Source organism: Paroedura picta, chromosome 18, assembly GCF_049243985.1.
Source record: "Paroedura picta isolate Pp20150507F chromosome 18, Ppicta_v3.0, whole genome shotgun sequence".
NCBI lineage: Eukaryota > Metazoa > Chordata > Lepidosauria > Squamata > Gekkonidae > Paroedura > Paroedura picta.
This window is the reverse complement of record NC_135386.1, coordinates 13,889,729-13,903,299: the sequence shown is the minus strand read 5'-3', so window position 1 is coordinate 13,903,299 and position 13,571 is coordinate 13,889,729. Positions and strand designations below refer to the sequence as shown.

The following is a 13,571-nucleotide window of genomic DNA, read 5'->3' as shown; positions in this document are numbered from 1 at the left end:
CAGCAAAATTCTAGAAATCTGCAATGCTTCAGTATTCTTAGTTCCCTTGTCAAGGAAACTCAGCCATAGGTCTGATATCTCCACAGGCTTCTGTTAGAAGATCCAGCCCTCTCAATTCCTGGCAAATAGATGGGGAAGAAATGGAGATAGTGACAGATTTTATTTTCCTGGGCTCCAAGATCACTGCAGATGGGGAATGCAGCAAAGAAATTAAGACGCTTGCTCCTGGGGAGGAAAGCTATGGCAAATCTAGACAGCATCCTAAAAAGCAGAGACATCACCCTGCCAACAAAAGTGCGTTCGGTCAAGTATTCCCAGTTGCAATGTATGGCTGCGAAAGTTGGACCATAAGGAAGGCCGAGCGTCAAAGAATTGAGGCTTTTGAACTCTGATGCTGGAGAAGACTCTTGCGAGTCCCTTGGACTGCAAGGCGAACAAACCGGTCAGTCCTAGAGGAGATCAGCCCAGACTGCTCCTTAGAAGACCAGATCCTGAAGATGAAACTCAAATACTTTGGCCACCTCAGGAGAAGGAAGGACTCCCTGGAGAAGAGCCTAATGCTGGGAGCGATTGAGGGCAAAAGAAGAAGGGGACGACAGAGAATGAGGTGGCTGGATGGAGTCACTGAAGCAGTTGGTGCGATCTTAAATGGCCTCTGGGGAGTGGCAGAGGACAGGAAGGCCTAGAGGATCATTGTCCATGGGGTCGCGATGGGTCGGACACAACTTCGCACTTAACAACAACAACAGGTTAACTGTCCAACCTGAATGCTGTCTCTGGCTGAAAAACTAACCGTTCCTGGTGTTGCTGCTAGTGGTGGGACCTGAGTATAGCTTTGTTCGGGAGCTGGCTGTGGTGCCCATGCGTGCGCACTCTCCGTCACAAGGTGACAGCTCCATTACAGCTCCGGTTCAGAGATAACAAGATTGACTTGCCTGGGAGGGTGGCTGTGAACACTGTGGACATACACGAGTCTGCCCTGAACTTCTCGGAGGAGAGCAGAGATTTAAAAAAATTGCGATGAGTACACTAAAATAATTCAGTGTTCTCTTGCTGTGTGACCTGGTTCAGCCTTCAGGTAATGCCTCAGCAGAGATAAGTGGAAAGAAATGCCTTTTCCCGAAAGAGCATGACTCAATGCAAGCATCAGGTCAGCAGGTATTTGTGAATTCTGGAGGAATGGTTCCAGTGGGAATCTAAAGTGTTTGTGTGTGTGTGTGTCTGTGTTGTGATACTCCTTCCAACAGGGTGGGTTTTACAGCTGATGCCCTGTTATATCTCCAGAAGGGATTTTTTTGGAGTACTGAAAAGACGATAAGGTGGGGGTGGGGATAACATTCCAACCTCTGGTTGCATTTTAAAAATATTTCATGCTGAAGAATGTCTGCCTTTATGACCAGGCCTCAGACTGGCACTAAATAAGCCACTGAAACAATAGTAATGTCCTGTTCGAATCAGTCGCTTGGGCCGTTGCCAGGGGAGGATGGTGGGAGAGGACTGAGCCGGAGGGCTGGGGCTTTGAGCTGGCCAAGGCCAAGGGGAGAATCACAGAATCATAGAGTTGGAAGGGGCCACACAGGCCATCTAGTCCAACCCCCTGCTCAACGCAGGATCAGCCCAAAGCTTCCTAAAGCAGAGCATCATGATCTCTCCCCCTTTCAGTGTGCATGAACCAAACAAGGGCTTAATAATAATAAAAATAGCTATTTATTTTTTAAACTTCAGTTGTACCTCACCTCTCTCTCCCAAGGGGATCCAAAGTGGCTTTGTCAACACAGCAGCCCTGTGAGGTAGGTTAGCTGATGGACTTCTGATAGTGAGCTGCCACTGCCTGTGAGACCTCTCTTCAGAAACTTTTGTTGGGGCCTCTTTCTGCCTCGCTTTAAAACTAGTTTAGGGAAGGTCTAGGTGAAGCGTGCGGATGTGCCCACAGGGTGTATTTTCCCTTCCCTGCATTGTCTTGATCATTCAAATCAAAGACCCCCGTTTTTCCGTTCCAGTGCCAGAAAATTGACCGTGATAAATCTACAGAGAAAGGAATCATAGAAAATTGCAAACCCGTGCAGAATTATTCTAATCTAAGTTCATTAATAAGTAATATCTTAGACATGATTTATTTTCTCTCCCACCTAATTATGATCTTTTATAAAACATTAGGAAGAAGAAGAGTTGGGTTCGATATCTGGCTTTTCACAACCAAAGGAGACTCAAAGTGGCTTACAGTTGCCTTCCCTTTCCTCTCCCCACAACACACACCATGGGAGGTAGCTGGGGCTGAGAGAGCTCTGACAGATCTGCTCTATGAGAACAGCTTCTGTCAGGACTGTGACTGGCTCAAAGTCACCCAGCAGGCTGCCTGTGGAGGAGCGAGGAATCAAACCCGGCTCACAGGATTAGAAGCCACCACTCTTAACCGCTACACCAAGCAAGTTTTGATCAGGACCTCAAAACTTTCTCCTTTATCCTCCCTCCTGTCCACAGTGTCAACATTGTTAGAATCACAATGACAATGGGAAACAGACCAAAATTATTGCAGTGCAGGTGCAGGCTTACTTGGCTCAGCAAACACGGGTTCTTATAACTCCTTTATTCATTTGTGCTCTACTTTCCCCCCTCAATGAAGACCTAAACGGCTTATGTCGTTGCTTTCCTCCTGAGAGGTACGTTAGCCCCAAATCATCTCATGACAAGTGGGGATTCGAACCTGGGATTTCTTAGGGTCCACAGATCCAGGTTGGGAAAATCCTGGAGGTTTGGAAAGAGAGCCTGGGGAGGAAAGGGACCTCAATGAGATGCAATGCCTCCCAAGCAGCCCTTTTCTCCAGGGGAACTGATCTCTGTAGTCTGGAGATAAGCTATAATTCCAGGGAATGGCCAGGCCCCACCGGCTGTCTCGTGCAAAATTCTGTGCTATTTATTAATTTATTAATCCTGAAAACAGTCCTGTGTAAGGCAGTACCATATTGACAACATACTACATTGGTTGGGGGGCCAAGTGGAGGGCAGAACCCAGACCCCAAAGCTGTTCTTGGGGGGGTTTCAAAGGGTGTTTCAAATGGAAAGGAAAAGAAAAGGGGGCAAGGGGAAGCACAGGCCAATCTGAGCTGTGATTTCCTGACTCTTGTCGGCTTAAGGCCTGACTCTATTCGTTTCAAAGGGTTTTGTGTTTCCGTTTCCCGTAGTTTGAGGAACAAGTGGTTGTTGTGAAGAAGTCTTGTTGTTCCCATTAGAAATGTGCTTGCTGTCCAAGTGGGGGTTGGTTTGCAAGTTTAGGGCATGTCCGCCTTCCAGCCCCACACAATGTAGAATTGCATGCTGACTTCAGAATAAGAAAGAGGCTGGCTTGCATGGATCAAAAAGAGGGTTCCTTTGAGCAAGATGGTGGATTCTGTTGTGGTGTGTGTGTGGGCAGGAGCATTTTGTGAAACCATTACAGGGAGAACTGATCTGGACTCACACAATAAAATCAGAGACCAATAGCACCTTTAAGACCAACAAAGATTTATTCAAGGCGTGAGCTTTCGAGTGCAAGCTTGGGAGTGTCTCCTCCCACTTTCTGTAAAAATTTCCACCTTGAATGAAACTTTGTTGTTCTGAACGGTGACGCTGGACTCAAACTCTGCATCAGACCAACATGGCTCCCTCCCTGCATCATTGCAGAATGAGGACAGATGGGCATCAAATCTTTTAATCCTACCTACTCAAGTTTGTTTTTGATTCTGTTGATGTCATAGCCTTAGTTTCTCCCCTTTTCAGTTTCCGGGGGAATTCATGCTCCTGAGTCTCCAGGGAAGGGCAGGGTATAAATGCAAGAATAAATAAATGCCAGTTTCTACACCTCGATCTTGGCAGAAATCCTAAGAGCCGTCCCTTGGCAACAGGTTTGCAGGCACCAAATTGTGTTTGAGGATGGATGCTGAGAATCTAAACAGAAAGGGTGTGTGTATGTGTGTGTTTGGTGACCATGTTTGTTTCTCCTGGCCTCGGAAATCTGTTAGTTGAAACATTCCTTTTTTTAAAAGCTCCTTTCCCTTTTACCCCTCAATAGAAAGCTTGCCTTCCCTCCGCTGTTCCTTTGTGCTTTTTCAGGACTTTCTTCTAATTGTGCAGGACATTTACATGAAAACAGGATCCTTGTTGCTTAGGACTTAATCTTCTCCCGCTGCTTGTTCTCCCTCTGAACTTCCCAAGAGATCGGTTACTTAGGTAGCAGGGACCCATAAAATGGGGGGGGGGGAGTGGCTCACGTGGTGGGTTTGCCCTTTCAGCTGGCTTTGTGTATGTGTGTGTTTGTGTTTGTTCATCTACCTGTTTCTGGACTAATAGGGAGAAAGCATCCGGATCCCTTGTGCCTTTCTGTTGGGTGAGTCGGTGCTCCTTCCCTTTCCAGCAGCAAACAAGGGAAGAAAACGCTCATGATTTTTTAGATTTATTTCTTAACGACATTAAAAAAAAAATCATTGGGAGCTTTAAATACCTCCATGAGCAAACAACGGAAGAAAACGCTCGTAATATTTAAAATCTATTTCTTAACTGTATTAAAAAAAATCATTGGGAGCTTTAAATGCCACCAAGAGCAAACAGTGGAAGAAAAACCTTGTAATTTTTACAATTGATTTCTTAACCTTAAATCTTTAAATGACAATCTGCTGCCTGCAGGATGGGCCCTTTCTTAACACTTGGCTTATGAACCATCTGCTTTGATAAGAAGATGCAGAAAATAGAAAGGTGGGATCCATATATAGGGGTGATGCTGGGTGATATGGATGCTAAAATCTTAATGTGTGGGGGACGTTGGAAAAAGGGCTTCCAGCTGACTCGTAGCCGTTTCCGTCCGCAAAGATGCATGCCATGTGTTTCTTTTTCTCCCCTGTGGTAAGAGGTGCTGTATTGGTCTTTATTTCAACATAGTCCAATCCCTACTGTGATGGAATGTAGGAATGGCCTTTAGAAAAAGAACAGTTGGGTTTTATATGCCGCTTTTCTCTACCTGAAGGAGTCTCAAAGAGGCTTACATTCGCCTTCCCTTTCCTCTCCCCACAACCGACACCCTGTGAGGTGGGTGAGGCTGAGAGAGCCCTGATATTCCTGCTCATTCAGAACAGCTTTATCAGGGCTGTGGCAAGCCCAAGGTCACCCAGCTGGCTGCATGTGGGGGAGGAGTGGGGAATCAAATCCAGCTCACCAGATTAGAAGCCACTGCTCCTAACCACCACACTAACCAGGCTCTATCTTTAGCTTTCAGGAAGCAAAGGCCTCCTTGATAGGGACCCATCTGGGAGATGTGTTGGATGTTGGTAGGACTTGGTAGGCCAGGGATGGGACTGGGAGAGGCAGGGATCACCTTGACCCAGTAGGCGGGCTCAGATGAGGACTTTGTGCCCTTATTAGGGATATGCCCAGGTATTATTCAGGTTTGGCTATATAGAACTTGAATTTGGAGTTTTCTGTTTTGCATTCTGAAGTGTAATGGGATGTGAAGAGATTGGCTTGTCTGTTTGTGTGCAAACGTTTGGCTCTTGTAGAAGGGTAATTAGTTACCCCTGCTACAGGACTGATTCTGTATGGGGCTGTGTGGTGCTGCTGATTCATGGAGGGGCATCAACACAGTGAAGCAGATCTGTTGGTGGTTCCTGGCCTGCAAGAAGTGCAGCTGGCCCCGACCTGGTGGAATGAGCTCCCGGAAGAGCTGAGGGCCCTGATGGAATTTGAGCAGTTCTCTGGGGCCTGCCAGATGGAGCTCTTCCGCCAGGCATTCGGTTTAGGACAGGGCAGAGAAGGTCTGTGGGCCAGGCCATCAGGCTAACACTTATTAACATCCCCCCCCCCCCATGCATTGTGGGCTGTTGAGCTGATGGGAGAGGAGGGGGTCTTAGTTGTTTTCGCTGCTGGGGGACTGTAAGGGTGGGTTTTAATTGCGGTTTTATTGTGGGATTTTTTACTATGCAACCCACCACAAGCCAGCAAGTCAGGGAGAGGCAGGAAACAAATCAAACGATCTATCTATCCATCTGTCCATCCATCCATCTCTCTATCTCTATAGATCTCTATCATAGAACTCTATCATCTATCATCTCTATCTACATAAATATTTGGATATTTACATCCTGCTGTTCTCCCTAGTGGGCGTCAAAGTGGCTTCCTCCTCCCATTTTATCCTCAGGGGTGTGAGGCCCAGCATCTCCTGGTGAACTTTCATGGCAGAGTGGGGATTTCAATCTGGGTTTCCATCTAAGGCTTTAACCCTTTTTCTTTCCTCACTCCATTTCTCTGTTTGGACCTTACTCTTATGCAAACTTAAATGGACTTCGAGGAATGGTAGAGGACAGGAAGGCCTGGAGGATCATTGTCCATGAGGTCGCGATGGGTTGGACACTACTTCACACCTAACAACGACAACTTATGCTCTGCTGGTAACATTTTAAAGGAGACATGGTTCGGTGGAGCTGGTTTCATGGGGGGAGGGAGAAAGCAAGTGGAAGTGACGGGGTTAAGCCCCCTCTGTTTCCGGCGTGGCCTGAGCTAAATTGAGGCTGCCAAAAGCTGCAGTTTGCATTTGATGGATAAACCCTAAAACTTCACCTGGACAGTTTTTTAATCTACCTCCTTGCCCTTGTTTTTTCTTTTTCTCTTTTTCATATGACCGGAATATCTGTCCTTTTATTCCCTCCTAGGTCCAGCAGCAGATACTTATGGTCAGTCTCCATTCCTGATTTCTCAGGATTCTCCTGAAGTTTCTGAGTTTGGATGCTGCTTCATGCACTTACAAGTAAGCTTTTAAGGAAATGTCACAGTCTGGAGGCAGAAAACCCTCCCTATTTGGAGGGGCAGCTTTATTCTTTGAATGGGGTGGGCTTCCAAAGGGGGCCTGCATTGGAATATATCTGATGGGAAAACGGTGAGAAAATGAGAAAATGGTGTCCTTAGTGCTGTTTATTTCTTTGACACGGAGGACCCTGGACAGCTTTGGAAAAATCCTTTTTTTGTCTCAAAAGCAGTTTACTTTGTGATATTGGAATGAAAGATTCCAAACTCAAGAATATATGGAACCGCTGACGTGACCCTTGCCTTATCAAGGCCAGCCCTGTCTCTTCCGAATGGCAGAAACTCTCCAGGGTCTTGGGTTTAAAGAACAGTCTCCTAAACATTGGCCTGGGTTTCCAGGACTGCGCTGGAGATGTGAGGTGGATTTTTTGATGGGCGTTAGGTTTTTTTTTAAATTGCTGCTGTATTTTCCTAGTTCAGTTGTTTGCATTGGAATTCTGCGTGTGTGGCATTTTTATGAGTTGTCTAGGGCGCAGTTAAGAGGTGAAGCACAATTTTTTTCAACAACATGTTAAAATTTAAGCATGTGCAATCCCCACCCCCTCCAATCGTCTGATCTGTGTGTCGTTGCCAATTTTGGTGCAGACGCCTGTTAGTCCGGAAGGGAGACGAGCCTTCAGTATTTTCATTTGATTTCCTTTACAATTGAAATAGGAAACAGAAAAGGGGGGGGGGGAAGAGGGCATGAGTTTGGCCATTTATAGAAATTTGGGGTGGGAAATAAAATCCTTGCTGAAACTAATTTTAAATGAAAGATGTCCTGCTGATGGATCCGTATAAAGACCTGAACAATCTGCTTTTTTGAGAAAAAGGAAGCACTCCCCCCCCCACATAAACATACCAGGCCAACTACTTAATTTTGTTGGATAAATGAAAATATAATTCTTCTGAAAGATGCAACTGTAGGTTTATGATGCAAGGCTGCTTTTCTTTAGAATGCACATTGATGTGGAAATATACCTAAATATCATTTACTTTTCCTCCCCCCTCTCTGGAAAGCCAAAGGGCTCAGTATAGGACAGTTGAGGGTTTGGGGGGTCCCCATCTTGTGCAACAGTCAAAAGTGAGTTTGGGTTTTGATCAGTCCCCTCTTCCATGACCTTGCCACAGTGGGGATTCAAATCTTGGTCTCCCAAGTCCATTTGTGCAATCTACAACACCTGTTATTTCTAAAACTTCCTTATTGACCAAGACATTGGGGTATATCTGACTCCTACCCTACTACTTCATTGAGAAAGGTTTGAGCCTTCCTCTAACTTTAGGACCTCCTGCAGAAGTTGGGGGAAGGTGCTTTGGAGGGTGACTTGGTGGGATGGAGTATTCTGGGCTGGGACACATCCTGCTTCTGGGAGTTTTGCTGGAACGCCCTGCTGCCGTATGTGACTGTCCTTGTTAGCTGATGTGCAAGCGGCTTCCAGCTATTGGTGACTTCAAAACATCCCTTCTGGGGGATGTTTCAGCTCAGTTTGGCCGCCTCGGCAATCATCGAAGCCTGAAGCAGCAGGTAGGAGGCTGCTGCCACCCCTCCTCTCCACCCTGCAGTGCTGGCCACCTCAGGCCGAGGCAGCTGAGCCGAAGTGCACACCCCTAATCCCATCCAAGTGCTAACCACGGCTGACCCTGCTTAGCTTCCAGCTTCTGATAAGATGAGGCTATAAATGCTTTATAATCATGAGGCTGGATCCTATGACTTCCATCCTCTCAGTCAGTTCTTGTGACTTATGTGACAGAGAAAGAATTCTTTCAGAGGAGAATGGCCTTTTCTTTGTTTTTGTTTTTTTCTAAGAACAGATCTGTACATGTTTCTAACAGCTGTTCTGTTGGAAAAAAAGATGTCAGTCCAAGATATAGATATTTTAAGATGGCCGCCAGGCAGTCAAGCTAGGCCGACGGCCCTGACTGAAGCACGACAACCACCACAGCTTAGCTTAGCTTAGTCCCAACATCCGCTAAATTTGGAAGAGAGTCAGAAAGGAAGGAGAAAAACAAAGAGAGGAGTGGTAAGAAAGAGACAGGACCGAGGAGGGAAGGGAAGACAACTTACTTGGGATACAAAAAATCCTAGGTCTAGTTCCCATTGCAGCCAGCCCAACGCTCATCCTCCCTTTCCCTGGTCATGGGGTGGAGATGGCTATGGGGGCCTTCACAGATGACCTCCTGAGACAGTTGGATCTAGGTAGGTTAGCACTGATGTTCCTGCTAGAGTTGACAGCAGCGTTCAACACAGTTGACCATGGGGTACTAGCCCGACACCTAGCCAACATGGGGGATTCAAGGATAAAGTATCTTAAATGCGGCCAGTGCGGGATGGCTAAACTGTGGCTCTCCAGATGTCCGTGGACCACATTACAGTATCTTCATAGACCAGCTGTTTCCCAGTGCCTGCAGTCCACTTCTTCCCAAACTAGAAGGCAGTTCCGTCACAACAGAATTGAACCGTGAGAATCTCAAAGGCAATTCCTTAGCATAGTTATCCCGTGTTTCCACTGTACAATTCATGAAACAATTATTATTACTTCTATAAAACATAGATCATTTTGTTCTCTGTAAAATAAACAACAACCCAGCTTCTTAAAAGTATCTGCATATAGAATTGCACTAGAGGTAAAACTGGGTTCTACGCCATTTACCCATGAGGCTAAATGTTTGAGTCTAGTTGTGGCAAAATTCCCGAACCAACATCTCTTGGTTTCCTCCGGGCATCCCACCAAGCCAGGCTGAGTTTGTTCTTTTGTCAATAAAGGTAGTAAACTCTGACATTCAATAAGTTTCTTCCTTCTGATATTTGGATATTTTGAAACAAATGTCATTGATTTTGTCTGAGATGGGTAATTTTAAAGCTTCCAAAGTGGATATTTTTTAATAACTGGTATAAAAGGAACATTAAATGGAGTATGACTAGTGAAATCCCAATCCTAATCCCATTGTATTTAACCATGGTATCTGAGCTAGATGTTGCATTTAACTAATATCTAAATTGTTAAAATCTGCATTTAGGAACAACTGCTCAGTTTTATGTACATTTAGTTTGTAACCTTTGAATTATCAGTTATTAGTTAATTTCAACTCCTTACAAGGTGAATCTGTCAGAGTTCTAAACCTATGTCATCTCCAAATAAAGCTTATATTCATGTGAATCTATCTTAATTTGTCTTTAAAACAATTGCCAGATGTTGTAGTGGAAAGGCAGAACAATCCTTTTTATTGCTGAAAATACAGGTCAAATCCATAAGCCTTTAGTCAAGCTAAAAGAAATCAGCTTTCCAGCCTGGCAAAGTCTTTTTCAACTCTCCCCCCCCCCCAAAAAAAAATCAAAAGCATTTTAGGAATAGGCAGTATAGAAATTGAATTATCAATAGATAAATGATCAATACGCGTTATTGTCTTTGATTAAATTGAAATTAAATTTCTAATAGTTGCCGAAGCTTTATGACCATTAATAAATCTTTCTTGATCACAATGAATTATACCTAGCAGTAGTTAGTATTTTATAAGTTCTGTGTAAATGCCCAGAGCCTTATGGAAGGGGCAGCATAAAAATCTAAATAAATAAATAAATAAATAAATAAATAAATAAATAAATAAATAAATAAATAAATAAAAGTAACATAGTTGTGTAGTTTCTACTTTTCTATGGGCAAGAATAATCTTACCTCTAAAATAATCTTGTTTATTGTATTACCTAAAGAAACAATCAGTTTCTCTGAAAACATTTTATCACGTCTAGCTACAAAACATTGTCCTGTCCCGTTACCTTCTTTAATTTAAGCATCATAATTCCTTTGGCTGCTTCTCTTTTTCTAATAGGATCATCTAATTTAAACATACCTTTGGGCTCTATTCATGGGAAATGAATTTTTGGTAAGTAAGATTCGGTCTACAGAGTCCGAGTTACACTAATCGCTCACATTTTTTACAAATTCTTGCAATATTTTGTCAGTAGAAGCAGTTAAGGGAGCGTTCTCTTTTGCTCACATGAAATATTTCCTTTTGTTTCCCCCTGGTTGATTCTAGCTTCCAGAAACATCTCTCTGTGTCCCCCAAGGTCAAAATATTTTTTTCTTAATGAACAACATGGTGTGTGTTTTTTTTTAAAATCCTTTAATTATCTACTTGTAGCCTAGCCTATTTTCGTTGATTTATTATATCTTAGTTAAATTTAATCTGCTAGTCAATCCAAAAATCTGATTTTTGCTTTATGTTTAGTTCTGAGTTGGCCTTCCCTCCCCCATACGCAGCTTCACTTCTAAATATTTACTAGCTTCCCAAACTGATAACGGATCATTTGTTTTAAAGAATTCCTCTAAAACTTGCTTGATCATTACTGTTAGTTTCGTATCATGCAGTGAATTGTTGACCAGCCTCCATAGTAGGAACTTCAGCGAGCAGTAATAACAGTATGTTCTCCCCCAGAGGCGTAAGACATCTTTGTAGGTGATTGCTTTAGGGAGGCAATTCTTTCCCCTTCCTCTTTTCTGTAGTGGGCATCTCCAAATCCCCGAGTTTGGGTACTCCAGTAGCTGAAACAATTCCTGCAAACCAACTAAAGAAATCAAAAATAGCTGGTCAACAGGCAAGTCTTAAATCTCAACAAACCAGAGGACAAAGGGAAGAGGAAAAACAAAGTTATACAAGCTGTGTATGTGCACACGAAAGCTCACGCCTTGAATAAATCTTCGTTGGTCGTAACGGTGCCATTGGACTTCAGCGCCATGGCTATCCACTTGACGAAAACGTAGGTGCTATAGGTGGACTTAAAGGCTGCATAGAGGCCTAGATTCAGAACAGGCTACCAGCTGTTATGGCTGTGAACATTATGGATGTGTCCCAGCAGTGTAGGGTGTGGGTTTTTCAGCTTAGGTGATCTTGCAGGGGCTGCAACAGTCTTGGGGTGGGTGTTTCAGAGTCCGAGGAAGAAGGGAGGACAGTTTCCCAAGGGGAAAGAGATGACATAGCGAAAGGGTTCCTGGATGCAGTAGTGTACCTAGTCTGTTTGGCACCCAGGATGGGTGGACAGGGCTTGGTGATGCAGGAGTGGGCAAACCCCACTGAGATCTCCTCCCAATCCCAGGGATGAGTCTCAGAGGAAGCCTACCACCCCACCCTCAGCCGTGCTCTAGTGCAGTGGTCCCCAACCTTTTTATCACCGGGGACCACTCAACGCTTGACAATTTTACTGAGGCTCTGTGGGGGGGGGGGGGTAGTTTACTCCTCTACTCTCAACCACTGCCCTAAAGCTCTCTGATCGCTATGGTAATGTTTAAACATCCCTTCAAAATAAGATACAGACATGCCACAGCGATGAACATAAGGAACATTTTATTTTCATGGAAATTTTAACTCATGACAATGACAAATCAATGGGAACCCTGTTTCTCTGCAACGAGATAGTCCCATCTGGGAGTGATGGGAGACAATGACACCCAAAGTGTGTTGTAAAGGGCCGGGGGGGGGGGGAATGAAGTAAAGGGCTAGGGGGGGGGAGAAGGCGTCCTTGGCGGCCCACCTCCAATTAGTCGAAGGACCACATGTGGTCTGCGGCCCACAGGTTGGGGATTGCTACTCTAGTGGTTTTCTTTGTGGTCCAGGCCTTGTCCCCTCTAGCTGGCACTGAGCGGCAACTTGTCCTGCCCCCCAATTTCATGCTGTTGCGCCGGGGTTGCAGGAGGAAGGGCTGGGTTTGGAGCAACGGCTTCTGACCTGGCAAGCTGGGTTTGATTCCCTGCTCCTCCATATGCAGCCAGCTGGGTGACCTGGGGCTCTCCACAGCCTGATAAACCTTTTATGACTGAGCAGTGATATCAGGGCTCTCTCAGCCTCAATTCCCTCACAGGGAGAGGAAAGGGAAGGGGATTATAAGCTGCTTTGAGACTCCTTCGGGTAGAGAAAAGCGGCCTATAAGAACCAACTCTTCTTCTACATTTGCTGGGTGCTGGAGCTGTGCCATGTAAGCTGCAGAGTCAGGCCAGCAGGGCATGCGCACTGCTCCATCTTCGCCACTCCCTGCCTGCTGCCCTCTTTCTCTCCACCTTCTCCATATGCCATGCCCTTCACAGGGCTCTTTCCCCTCACTGGCTGGGAGGTGCCTGCTTCCTCTGCCCCTCAGGCCTGTCGCCAGACTCGCTTGGCTCCACGGGGAGAAGCAGAGGCTGTCTGACTCACCCTCGACTGGCAAAGTGGCTTGACCAGGGGGATGGCAGGCAGCCCTCTGCCAGGGAGGGGGAGGCCGGCCAGCCAGCCAGTTGCTTGCCTCCCAGGGCTGGTCAAGCTCTCAATGCAGTGGGCTGCCGGGCTGGGCGTGCTCCCTTTCCTCTCTCTCTCTCTAGCCCTGACCTTCGGGCAGAGAGCTGCAGTGGGTGGGGAAGTTTGCGAGCAGTGGCACCCCATCAGGTGGCACCCGGGGCATGATGCCTTGGTTGCCCCCTGGCTAGGACGCGCCACTGCCCGGAGGTCCCCTGGACAACCTCTGAATCGTCTGCTTCTTTGCTTGCCGAGGAGCTGTCGGTGCTCTCTGCAGCCCATCTTGACTGGCCATCACTGTTACAGGAGATTCACAGGCACACGAGTGTGCAGCAGCCTACAGCATCATGACTGGTCTGCTGTATTTAAAGCAGGGAGGATTCCCCACCCCCACCCCCCAAAACCCCCCCGCAGGAAACCTAAAAATAGACATTGAATTGTACTACTGTCGGTAGGGAGCCCCTCTCTGGACAAAATGAGTCATGTTGACGGGGCCTTTGTACATG

At 45.8% G+C, this 13,571-nt stretch overlaps 1 protein-coding gene across 1 annotated transcript in view; it reads left to right on the top strand.

Annotated features, from left to right (window-relative positions):
• LOC143827682 (A-kinase anchor protein 13-like) overlaps positions 1-13,571 on the top strand; it is an 85,010-nt gene that overhangs the window by 32,523 nt on the left and 38,916 nt on the right. Inside the window, exon 2 of the mRNA XM_077317451.1 lies at positions 6,675-6,769. Within this exon, the coding sequence (XP_077173566.1) occupies positions 6,748-6,769 (22 nt within the window). The 5' untranslated portion in view covers positions 6,675-6,747. The remainder of the gene's footprint in view (positions 1-6,674; positions 6,770-13,571) is intronic.